Genomic DNA, 11,522 nt, shown 5'->3' with positions numbered 1-11,522 from the left:
CAGCAGCACCTGCACAGCCTCGCGCCCCTGACGGTGTGGCGTGCACACGGGGTCTGGCGTCGGCCTTCCTGACGGGGTCTCTGGCCGCGTCCGCTCTAGGGGAACCGCGGTGGTCCTCGCTTGTGCAGTGAGGTTTCTCCACCAACATCAGCATGAACATCCCCAGTCAGGCCGTCTGCGGGCCTAACACAGAGCGGACACACACGCACAAGCACACGTGCACACACGCACACACACACGCGCTAGACGTGGCCCTTCGTCAGGAGTGACGCGGGGCGAAGGACGGGTTCTGACCTACTCTCTCCTGCTGCAAACAGAGCGGAACCAGACGCCCGTCTGTAGGCCACACTCTGCCGGGACCTGTGATTTTCTCCCCGTGGAAGGGTTAAGGGTTGACCCGCCTCCAAACCCTGACCCAGGGCAGCTGCCCAGGGGGGACTGGGCGGGGGAGGGCATGGGCTCCTAGAGCCGTTTCCGTCCTGGAGGGACAGTGGCCCCAGGTGGGAAACCAGGTGGCCACCCTGCACACGGGCCCCCACGCTGACCCCCAGCCACAGGTTTGTTTTTTCATTTTTTATTTTTTTTTAAGTTTATTTATTTATTTTGAAAGAGAGAGAGAGAGAGCCAGGGAGGGAAGAGGCAAAGAGAATGGGAGAGAGAATATCTCTGTGCACTGTCAGCACAGAGCCTGATGCCGGTCTTGAACCCATGAACTGTGAGATCATGACCCGAGCCGAAGTCGGACGCTGAACCGACTGAGCCACCCAGGGGCCCCGATGACCAGTTTATATGCAGGCTTTTGGTTTTTGGGTTTTTTTTAACAAACACATGGGACACCGTGAAGGTTACTAACCGAGTGAGATCTAGCACAGGCTCTGTCGTCTCAACTCCTAAACGCGCCCCCGCAAGCTGCCGAGGGCCGTGCACACCGGTCTTGATGGCCGATCACGTTCTGCATACAGCAAGCAAACACCATTCCTTTTTTGGCGTATTTTTCATTCAGACTGCTTGAAAGTTCCGTGTTCTCTCGATGGGACTGTAGAGCGAGTGTCACTAACATTAGCACCAGAGAGGAGACCCCCCCCCCCCGACAACGCCCCTCAGAGCCAGGGCACCGGGTCCTGAAGTCACGTCATCACCCGGCGAGCACCGATGCCCAACACTCCAGCTCTTTGGAATGCGGCTTTGTGTTCTCAACCCAGTACCTCAATGCTTCACTTTTCTAGAAATGCTATCTGAGTTCAGAAAGAAGCCCCTTTTCAGTGACGTAAAGAAGCCACCAAAAACGCCACCGAAGACATCTCCTTACAAGTACAATTTCTCTCCTCGGCAACAAAAACGAGGCTAGTCTTTGGTCAGTACATGGAAACCACCCAGGACCCACCGGAACGTTCCTCGGTGTGGGGAATGTGCATCAGATGACACAAGGGAGCCAGCTTCTCTTGCAAATCGTTAACGTGTTGAGACTGAGTCTTGACTCGGCCAGAAATTCCCAGCCAACCTGAGAAACCCCAGGGGCTGCAATGTGGGCTCGCCCGAGTAAGGGTCCTTTTAAAGGCTGCTCGTTTTGTTTTTACCAAGAAGCCATCAGCTCTATGGTTATGAGATCTCTACAGATGCACACACGTTTGTCCTGCGGGTGGGGTCCTTGGGGAGGGCGTGCACGGAAACACCTCCTAAGTAATCCCTTTACACGGCGATCAGGGATGCAAGGTCAGCCCAGGCTGCAAAGGCAGATTACAGTATCCTTACGTTTCCCTGGAGAGCACACGCGGACACACTCCTGGCTGTCACTGTCAGGGTCAGCTTTGGGGAGGGTGGAGACCGCCGACCTCCCCAGCTACACCACTGAGACAACACGGGGCTGCCGCCTCCGAGCTTTTCCGATCAGAGAGAAAGAGACTCAACACAGCCCTGTAAACCTCTCCTAATTCAGTACAAATGTTGCATTGCATGAAACAGACCACTGTTTCCGGCTTCAGGCCGGGGGGGGGGGGGGGGCGTCTGTCCTCTGCTGCTCCTTCGTGGGTCCCTTTCTCGGTTGGTCTGGGGATGGGCTCCTGGAAGCCCCTGGCTCTTCTGTGATCTGTAGGAACCCCAAACAATCAGGGAATTTGGTTAACGTGGGTTTGGATGTGCAGGGACACAGGAGCCCCAGAGGAACAGGGACACGGCTCCCAGAGATCACCAGATCGCCCAATCTCCCAGGATCCTTCAGACCCACACATCTGAAGACGTAAGAGACACAAGTGCTCCGTGACACAGAAATGACGAGCACACAGGCATCCACTCTGCTCACAGTGTAGAGTGAAGTTACCAAACATCATCATGACGTTCTGAGAAACACCCTGCACGTTGTGGGGCCCGAGACCTTCCCTGTCCAGGCCCCGCGGGGAGCAGCCAGGGGAGCTCAGGGGAAGGTGGCAGATACTGTCGCAGCGTGGTGCATTCAGAAGACGAGCCAAGACGGACAGAGCGCACGGTCTGCCGTGACACACGCTGGCGGGTCCTTGGGTCCCCCTCCTCACGGGACGTCCACGCCGGGCAAGCCACTGGCGAGTGGACTTCCCGAGTCCCCTCTCTGGAACTCCCAGGGGCGAGGCGTGCAACAGATACGGCCGCGGCCACAGAGCGGGGCTCCCCTCCCCTGCTCCTGGAGGCAGGCGCTCTCACTTGCAGAGAATCCCGTTCTGCAGGGTTTTGTTTCCGTCGGTGATGCAGGGCGAGGCGACTCTCTGGGGAGGGTCTTCCTTGCTCTTTGGCGAGGGGCTGCTGTTGTTGCTGCCGCTGGACTTGCTTCTGCTGGGATCGAGGGCAGGCTGGGTGGGCGAGGAGTGGGCGCCACGGCCCCGGACCAGGCAGGTGCAGACCAGCCGGAAGAAAGCCCGCCGCATCTCCTTGCTGGCCAGCGTGTAGATGACGGGGTTCATGGCGGAGTTGAGCACGGCCAGCATGATGAACCACTGGGCCTTGAACAGGACGGCGCACTCCTTCACCCTGCAGGCCACGTCGACGAGGAAGAGGATGAAGAGTGGGGACCAGCAGGCGATGAACACGCTCACCACGATGACCACGGTCCGCAGCAGGGCCATGGAGCGCTCCGAGTTGTGGGGGCTGGCCACCCTGCGGCTGCTGGACTTCACCAGGAAGTAGATGCGGGCGTACAGGATGACGATGGTCACCAGGATGGCCGTGAAGATGCTGATACAGAACGCGATGTACTTCTTGGAGTAGAGGGGCAGGATGGTGGAACAGTCGGGGAGGTCGTGCACACAGTTCCAGCCCAGGATGGGCAAGGCGCCCAGCGAGAGCGCGATGAGCCAGCACATCCCGATCAGAAGAAACACGCGGTGCTTCTTGTTGGCGTCGTACGGCCGCATCTTGATCATCGTCAGGTGCCGCTCGATGGCGATGGCCAGCAAGCTGCAGGTGGACGCCCCGAGGGCCACAAACATGCTTCCTTCGCGCAGGAACCAGACCGTCGGGGACAGGCTCAGCGTCCGCTTGCCCGACATCAGGATGTTGACCTTGTAGGCGATGCCGGCCAGCAGGTCACAGAGGGCCAGGTTGCCGATGAAGAAGTACATGCGGTTGTGGAACTTATTGTTTCTCCAGATGGCGATCAAAACCATGAGGTTCTCCAGCACGATGAAGCTGCAAATGACCAGGAACAGCACGGTGGTCAGCGTGCTGCCCTCGGGGGCCTCCTTCAGCCTGCCCTCCAGCTTGCCCACGTAGTTGTAGTGCTGGTGCAGGGTCTCGTTCCCGGGGGAGGGCCTGGCGCGCGGCGCGAGGACCGAGGCCGCCATCGCCACCGGGACTCACCGAGGCTCAGCTCCGGGAGCCACCAGAGGGCGCCCTGGGCACGTCCATTTCCAGAGAAACCGCCCCGGCTCAGGCTTCGGAGGTGGCCCCGGGCGGGACCCCGGCCAGGGCATGGAGAGCAGGCGCCTGCAGAGACAAAAGAGGGGCGCCCAGCGATTAAGAGGGGGAGCAGCGGCAGAGTCGGAGGAAGGCACCAAAAACGCGGGAGCGTGGGACTGGCCGGGGCTCCCCGGAGGCAGAGGCGGCCACGGGCAGCGACTTGCCGTCTGCAGCCGCCTGGAAGGAGACTCGGTGCCTGAGCGCCCGTCGTTCACTCTTGTAACATGACACAGACCCAAATAAACGTCCGTCGGGGACTCTCCGGGCATGTGGGATGCTGGCCACCCAGCCTCATCCACAGGCGGGAGCTGCTAAACCATGATTCCCAGTTACCGGGGGAGAAACGGGGTCATCTCAGGACAACAAGAACACAGGATGGAGCCCGGGAGCATGCCCACCCAGCTCCTGAGGCCTCGCTGGTGAGCCCGGAGCCACGTGGGGCGACGCCTTCCAGGTACCAGGGCCGGGGACAGAGTCTGGTCCAGACGGCCCACAGGCGAGGCCTGAGACAGGGCCACGAGGCCACCAGAGGCCTTCCCTGGGGGCGGCAGGGCGTGGTGGTGGGGGGCAGACGGGACAGAGGCCTATACGTCCACCCAGGGTGAAGGAAGGGAAGGCAGGGACCAGCGCTTGGGCTTTGAACTTGGCTGAAAATCCAGAGCTCAGATAAGACTGTCTGAACCCCCCAAACTGAAGGCGTGTACATGAGCCGGAAGCCACGGCCCCCCCCTCCCCGGGGGCACTAGACAACCGGTGAAGGTGAGAAGCCAAGCTCCAGGCTCTCCAGGGCCCCGGATTTTAATCGTCCCCCAACCTGACACTTCCCACCCTCACCTGGGGCCACACTCAGCACCTCCGGGGACGTCACCATCACAGCTAGACGTGGCTTTCAGGGGGCCCACGGGTTTTAAAACGACACTTATTCGTGCAAGTATCTACTTAAGATCCAATGAGGTGAGCTTAAGACAGCCCACCGACTCCCCGGCCATGACTTCTTTGACTTTTGGAACATTCAGGTCAGAGCCCTAAGTCAGAGTCCGCCACTGAGCTCCACTGCCAGGTACCAACACGGCCCGAGAGGGGCTCGTCCTGGAAGGACCCAGGGCTGCAGTGCTGGCGGCCGCTCTCGGAGGAGAAAGAGAGGAAACCGCGGGTCCCCTCAGGGCACCCTCCCGGCGCTGCTCAGGGCCCGGGGTGCCGTCAGCCTGCCCTCTGTCAGCGGGGGGTCGGGTTCTCTGAGACAGAAAGAGGCAGTGCCATTTCTTCTTTGCAGACTTCCCCAGCACGCAGAAGCGTCCATGCCCTGCTGCTTCCAGAAACCCCGGGGGCCCGGCCTCTGGGAGGCACGGGTGTGTCTGGAGGCGCACGGGTCAGCCCAGTGGACGGCTTTGCCACCAGCCTCCCCTGGCACCGGACCTTCATCTAAGTCCCTCCTGAGAACGGCGATGTCCCCGCCCGCGGTGGGCACACACAGGCCCCACGCCAGCCCGCCCGCTGCCCCCTCTGTCCGCTGGCACCGAGACCAGTCTGCCTCACACCTGCGCCCTCACCTGGGTTTCCGTCCCTGGAACTGACCATGGTACACACGTGGTCCACGTGAGTCACGACCACAGGTGAGTGAGCTAGCATCACAACAGTCTGAACCGCAGAAGCGTGTGAGTGTTACCTACACGGACGAGGTGTGCGAACTGCTCGTGAATCGACGAGACAGGGCTCCACACATCCACATCGGGAAGGTTCTTAAGCCTCGGCACAGCTGCAGCTTGTCTCCGGCCCGATTCCCCCGAGAGAAGTCCACGCCACGCACGGTCCCGCCTCTGCACGCTCCCCACCCCCGGCCTTGCGCAGACAGTGTGGACAGAAGGGACCTTCCAAACCTGCTGGGTCTGGACCTCTTGGAGGTAAAGAGAGAGGACGCGCAGGTGCAGGGCTGCAGGGGTGCCCTTGCCCGCATATGCGGGGTTCAGAAGGAACTGAGCTGAGCGGTAAAGTCAGGACCCAGCAGTAAACCGACCACAATGAAAACACGGAAGACGTGCCAGAGAGCCACCGAAACCATGCATCTTGAGGGTGGATGTATCTCCCCACTAATGCTTGATTGATCATTTCCCTTGATGAAATATTCATCATTCAAAAAGCATACTTTTTCAGAACATCCTTTGTTAAATGCTATTCTCCGCCTTTTGTGTAACTGGAAGGCATCTGGCTCTCTCTGGAACTAAAAGCTTATTTTCTTTGGGTTTTCAACATTAGGACGTAGATTCCATCCCAAGAGTTACATGCTGGGCTAAAGGCCAGACTGATTTGGGATGCATCTGAGGGCTGCTATTTGTGGGCAAGAGCATCACAGACGAGTTCTGCCTCCATGTCTCAGGGGCGCGGCAGGACCTGAGTTTTCCGGAAGAATACTCTCCCATCCTGCCCCCAACTTCTCAGGGCCAGGCAGGGCCTCAGCCCGCCGGAAATGTCCCTTCTGGGAAGTGTCGGGCTGGCAGGCACCAGCTCCTGGGAAGCCAGCCTGGCCTACCCTGCAGAGAAGCGGACCCCCAACACTCCTCCCGGTACGGGGACCCCCAACACCCCTTCTGGTAAGGGGACCCCCAACAGTCCTCCCAGTAAGGGGACCTCCCAACACCCTTCCCGGTAAGGGGACCCCCAACACCCCTCCCGGTAAGGGGACCCCCAATACCCCTCCCAGTAAGGGGACCCCACTGGCCAGCTTCTCATACCCTCGAGGGCCATAGTCTATTTCCGACCTCTGCGTAAATGGGACCCCACAGCATAGAACTGTGCCTGGCATCTTTGTGCCGATGTGATGCTCAGCAGAGTCCTACGTGGAGGTACATTCAGATCCAGCAATTCCTGCTCCTGTCAAGGACGGCTGCACCTGTCTGTGGACACAGGATGGCTGCCGCATGTCATTGTCCTTAGATGCGCGGCTGGGGCTGGAAGGGGGCGTCCTCAGGAGTCTGTGTCTGTGCTTCTGTGCGGTGCCTTGGATTTCTGGGCATCGTGTTGGTGTCTAGGAGGGGCTCTGATACAGGGGTCCCTATAAAGACTAATGGCACTTGGCTGGCTGGAGAAGTCCCCATGGGGGTGACATTTATACATTATGCTCACATTTTGTTTTATTTTAAAAGATAAGCATCTGGGGCTGGTAGTGACCGCCGTCTGGCTTTTCATTGTAAGCATCTGATCACTGCTTAATTTCCCCCGAACAACTCAGAAATAACGGCCGAAAAAGGATGCTGAGGAAGATGGCGGTGGGCCTTCTTGTCTTGTATGGCTCGGCGCGCCGGCCCTGTTCCAGAAGCTGCTGCACGGTGCGGACCCTCGGGGGAGGAACCTCTGCTCGCTGCAGACGACTTCCAGGCTCCGGAGGGCTGATGTCCACCGGCAGGACTCTCGCTCCCACAGGCTGTGCCCACGTCCCCGGGACCCCCGCACACCCCTCCCGCTCACCCATGCCGAGCAGGGAGGTGTGTGCATCTCACGGTGAACAGATGTACTGCCCACGCCCAGTGCCCAGGGGACGACTCAACAGAGATCACTACCTACAGTTTTCCCGGCATCCTCACGAAGGTGGGGTCAAGTCTGCCTCAAGGCATTTCAGCACCAACGCTTTTTCCCTTTGCTGAGAAGGACTAAGACGCCTTCTAGAAGGTGGTGCCACCGTGAGCCATCCAGGTTAGACCGTGTCACATCAGTGGGGCTCCCCACCCCTCTGTTCCAAGGAGGTGCATCCGCGGACAGGGGCCGGCCCGGGTCGGCCGATGGATTCCAGATGTGCTGTCTACGCTAGTGATTCACTTTCTCTACACATGGCAATTTGAAAGATAAACAAACTATAAAAAGAAGGAAAAGAAAAAAAGTAAAGGAAAATATTTCCACTAAGTCTGGGGTCCGTCTCTCTCCCTCTCCGTACAGGCAAACAAGAAAAGCACAGGAAGACAGTGAGAAATTCCTCCTGGTCAGAGTCAGGGTGAGATTTCTCAAAGGCATGTTCTCCCGGAGAAATCGACTCGTTCATCCTCTAAACTGAGCTAAAACGCCAAGCCTTTGCCGATGCTTGGAAAATTTCTTGGAAAGCAGTACTTTGTTGTTGTCGTTTATGAGAATTTAGGAAGGAAGTAGGGGGCCGGCCATTTCAACGCTCCAGGAAATTCTTTTGCTAATGAGTACTTCCCCTTGCCCCAGATTTCTGAGGTGAGCCCGCGGGGCTTTTAGAGGTGGTCACGGCAAGAGGCTTCACACACAGCCGGCGCGCCCCATGCCGGCACTCTGCTCCAGCCCGGGCTCGGAGCCCCCGGTGAGTAACCCTTGTGAGCAGGCTCCCTGCTACCCGGCGGCTTTCCCAGGAGCCATTCTCCCGGGCAGGTGAGCCTCAGACGTTAACACAGATCTGGCACACTCCAGGCACGCGGGGTGGACCCAGGAGCCCGGGCACAGGCCCCAGGGTCTGCCTCTGCACTGTCTCTCTCTCCTGGGTCCCCAGGCTCGTCCGTCAAGGTTTTGATACAAGAGGGCTTACCCTCTGCTTTCTGTTCAGACTCCCCCTTCTCTGCTTGTTCTTAGTGAGGGCACAGGACTGGACTCCTGCCACAGTTGCCCCTCTCATGCGTGATGGTGTGAGCTCCCCGGGGGGCCCCAGGGCGTATGCAAATAAGAGACATCTGGGCCCAAGAAGCCCTAACTGTGGGGTCCCTCCCATCCTTTCCCAGAACGACGGGGCCACAGCACGTCTGGTCCCCATGGCGGCATCTGCCTTTTGGATGTTCGAAGAAGGAAACTGAGACTGCGCTGTGGCGGTCGCCGTCCCTGGCGGCACAGCCCGGAAGACACGGCTGGGCCGGCCGGCCCGGGGATGTGATCCCCATGCACCATGTTAGGGGGCAGCTCTTCCGGAGCATCCGCCCCTCTTCGCATTCTTCACCCGGACGGTGACAAGAGTGTCACTAGGGCCCGAATGCCGGAACGCATGCGGACGGACACCGGGGCCATGGGAGTCACGTCTTCAGGCCGAAGGGCCTCGCAGACTGACTCAGGACGGGCACCCGCTCGCGGTGCCGGGCAGACGCCAGAGCCACCCCTGGGTGCCACGCCGTGCAGTAAGCAGTCTCGTCACAGACTCACCCGGTGGCCTGCCGCCTGGCCTCCCGCAGACACGGTGGCAATTCCACCAAATCAGAAGGAAAAGGACAGAGAACAAAAGGCGACTGCGTGCCCACTGCTGACACGACAGTGACCGAGATACAGGAGTCTCCACAACGGGGCAGAGGTCACCGCGCCTCCCGTTAGCGCGAAAGCTCCAGAGCGTCTCCTGAGGCAATTAATTATTTCAGCAGAAAATGGGGGCCGAGGACCCAAGCAGTGAGAAGTGGCTCCAAACCCATAGGAGGAGGAGGACGGAGCCACAGGAGAGGGCACAGAAGGCTGGGTGACCCCCAGCAGGCCCTCGGCTCCGTCACAGATGGCCTGAGGGCGCCCCGTGGCCAAGCCGGCTGTGTCACAGCACAAAGTCCTGGCAGAAAAAAAGGGGCTTCACAGCAGGGTAACCCCCACATTTTCGAGACGACGGCACGCTCTGATTCTCGTTTCTCGACCATAAAAACACACGCATACACTGTAGGTATCGAAGCATCTTTAGGAGGACGGAAAAGATCCCAGACGACCAAGTCAGTGTCCTAGTTCCCAGGGACAGGAAAAGCAGTGACTGCGTTCCGAGAACATCATTGGGCCAACGTGGGAGGAAACGGGAGTTTCTACTACCCACACGTGGTAGCAAATCAGGAGAGCCACGCACTTTACCAAGTTCAGAAACGCAAGGGGGAAAAGCAGCATTTTCAAAGATGGGACTGGTTGAGAAGCCATTCCTTCTGTCTCTTACCCGGAGGCTCCGAAGGGCTGACTTTTAGCCTCTGGTGTCAGAGGCCGGATGTGAAGGTTTGCTGACTGAGAACACCCCACGTGTGGCCCTCCTACGGCCACAAAATTACTCATTCCGGCACTGCGCTCGGCCTCGGTTACTTGAGACATCGTACAGATCCAGACATCCCACGAGCCGTGGAGTGCCACACACACACACACACACAGCCACACCATCAGCCATGACACGGCCGTCTTTCTCCGCCACGTACCCGCAGAACCTAACCCAGCCCTGGTACTTTGTAGCAATTGTTTCCCTTAACCATGCCTGCAAGACCGCCACGAAGGAAGACGAGAACGTTGACGAGCTGAATTACAAGTAGGTGATTATGTACCGCGTTGTCTCCAACCGCAACCTCCAGACTTTAGAAAGATGCCGAACTCTGGAGTTGGTAAGGGTGCACCCTCCCCTTTAGAAATAATCTTCCAGAAGAGCCCCCCGTATCTTCCTAACCCAGTGTGTTCTCCCTTTCAAGAACCCACAGTAAGTTCCTCTCTTACATCTAAATATAACAACCCACAAAGAATATGTCCCCTGGACTGGCCAGCGCCAGAAGGGAGAGGGGAGAGGCAGGCCACTTGGAGCCCGGCGTTAGAAGGGTTAGAGCACGACTTTCCCGCGATGGCCCCTTCCCCAGGCCTCATGTCAGCTATGAAGGCGGGCACCGCTGTCCCATGGGACCCTTAGGGCTGCACCTAGGGGGTAGGGGCCATGACCTCCAGCCCCGAGTCCGGCCGTCTCCACCGCCTACTTTGAGAAACAGAAGGAAAAGGTGGAATTTTGCCGCGCATGTGATGTAAAGGAATGGTTTCCCAGGAGAAGGCCCACCCCCGGAGCCCCCAGGTGCTCGTCCTGGAAGGGCGCCTGGCCTGCTAACCGTCCCGGGAGGGACAGCGGCACTCGGGTCGTTAAGGGGAGGCTCAGTCTAGCCGGTCGGGCCGTGGGCAAAAAGGAACCATCCCCTGTCCGCCGCGGAATGGGTGGCCCGGGGGACAGCGTGATGCTGAGGTGGTGGCTCGCCCTGCCAGGTCCCCGTCGCGCCCGGGACAGGCTGGAATTTGGCAAGAAAGGGCCCGGCTGGACTCGCCCGCCCAGATTCTGCGCCCCGGCCCCGCCGCCGACTCACCTCCGTCTGGGGAGGGCACTGGGGCCGCCCGCGTCCCGGCGACCCCTCCTCCGCTCCCAGCGGCCTGGACCGGGGCAGCGGGGCAGTCCTGGGGCGGGGATGGGGGGGGGGGGTGTCGCACTCCGGCCGGGGGTCCCGCACGCGCTCGTCCTGCCACCGCGCTGGCGCCGCGTCCCCGTCGCGTGTCCACGGACCGGCTGGCTCAGCCTCTGCGCGCGCGCCGGGGCGCAAACTTTTCCAGCGGCCTCGGGGCGGGCCCGCGCTCCACCCCTGCGCCCGCCCCTCCCCGCCTCCTCCGCCCCTGCAACCCGCCCTCTCCTCTCCTCCTCCTTCCCTGACGCCCACCCCCTCCACGGCTCCTCCGCCCCGGCAACTCGCCCCCTCCCCGCCTCCTCCGCGCCCTGCGCCCCTGCTGCCCCCTCCCCGCCTCCTCCGCCCCTGCAACCCGCCCTCTCCTCTCCTCCTCCTTCCCTGACGCCCACCCCCTCCACGGCTCCTCCGCCCCGGCAACTCGCCCCCTCCCCGCCTCCTCCGCGCCCTGCGCCC

At 60.1% G+C, this 11,522-nt stretch overlaps 1 protein-coding gene across 2 annotated transcripts in view; it reads right to left on the bottom strand.

The window, feature by feature from the left end:
- Positions 1-722: 722 nt before the first annotated feature.
- S1PR3 (sphingosine-1-phosphate receptor 3) overlaps positions 723-11,522 on the bottom strand; it is a 255,929-nt gene continuing 245,129 nt past the window's right edge. Inside the window, exons 1-2 of one of the 2 annotated variants that reach the window (XM_042912180.1) lie at positions 10,977-11,053; positions 723-3,951 (exon numbers count right to left, since the gene is read on the bottom strand). In XM_042912180.1, coding sequence (XP_042768114.1) covers positions 2,670-3,809 — 1,140 coding nt within the window. In that variant the 5' untranslated portion in view covers positions 3,810-3,951; positions 10,977-11,053 and the 3' untranslated portion in view covers positions 723-2,669. Of the gene's footprint in view, positions 3,952-10,976; positions 11,054-11,522 lie in introns of those variants that run through there. The other variant, XM_042912179.1, reaches the window with a different exon arrangement.

Source organism: Panthera leo, chromosome D4 (genome assembly GCF_018350215.1).
Source record: "Panthera leo isolate Ple1 chromosome D4, P.leo_Ple1_pat1.1, whole genome shotgun sequence".
In the NCBI taxonomy this organism is placed as follows: domain Eukaryota; kingdom Metazoa; phylum Chordata; class Mammalia; order Carnivora; family Felidae; genus Panthera; species Panthera leo.
This window is presented reverse-complemented; position numbering and strand designations above follow the sequence as displayed.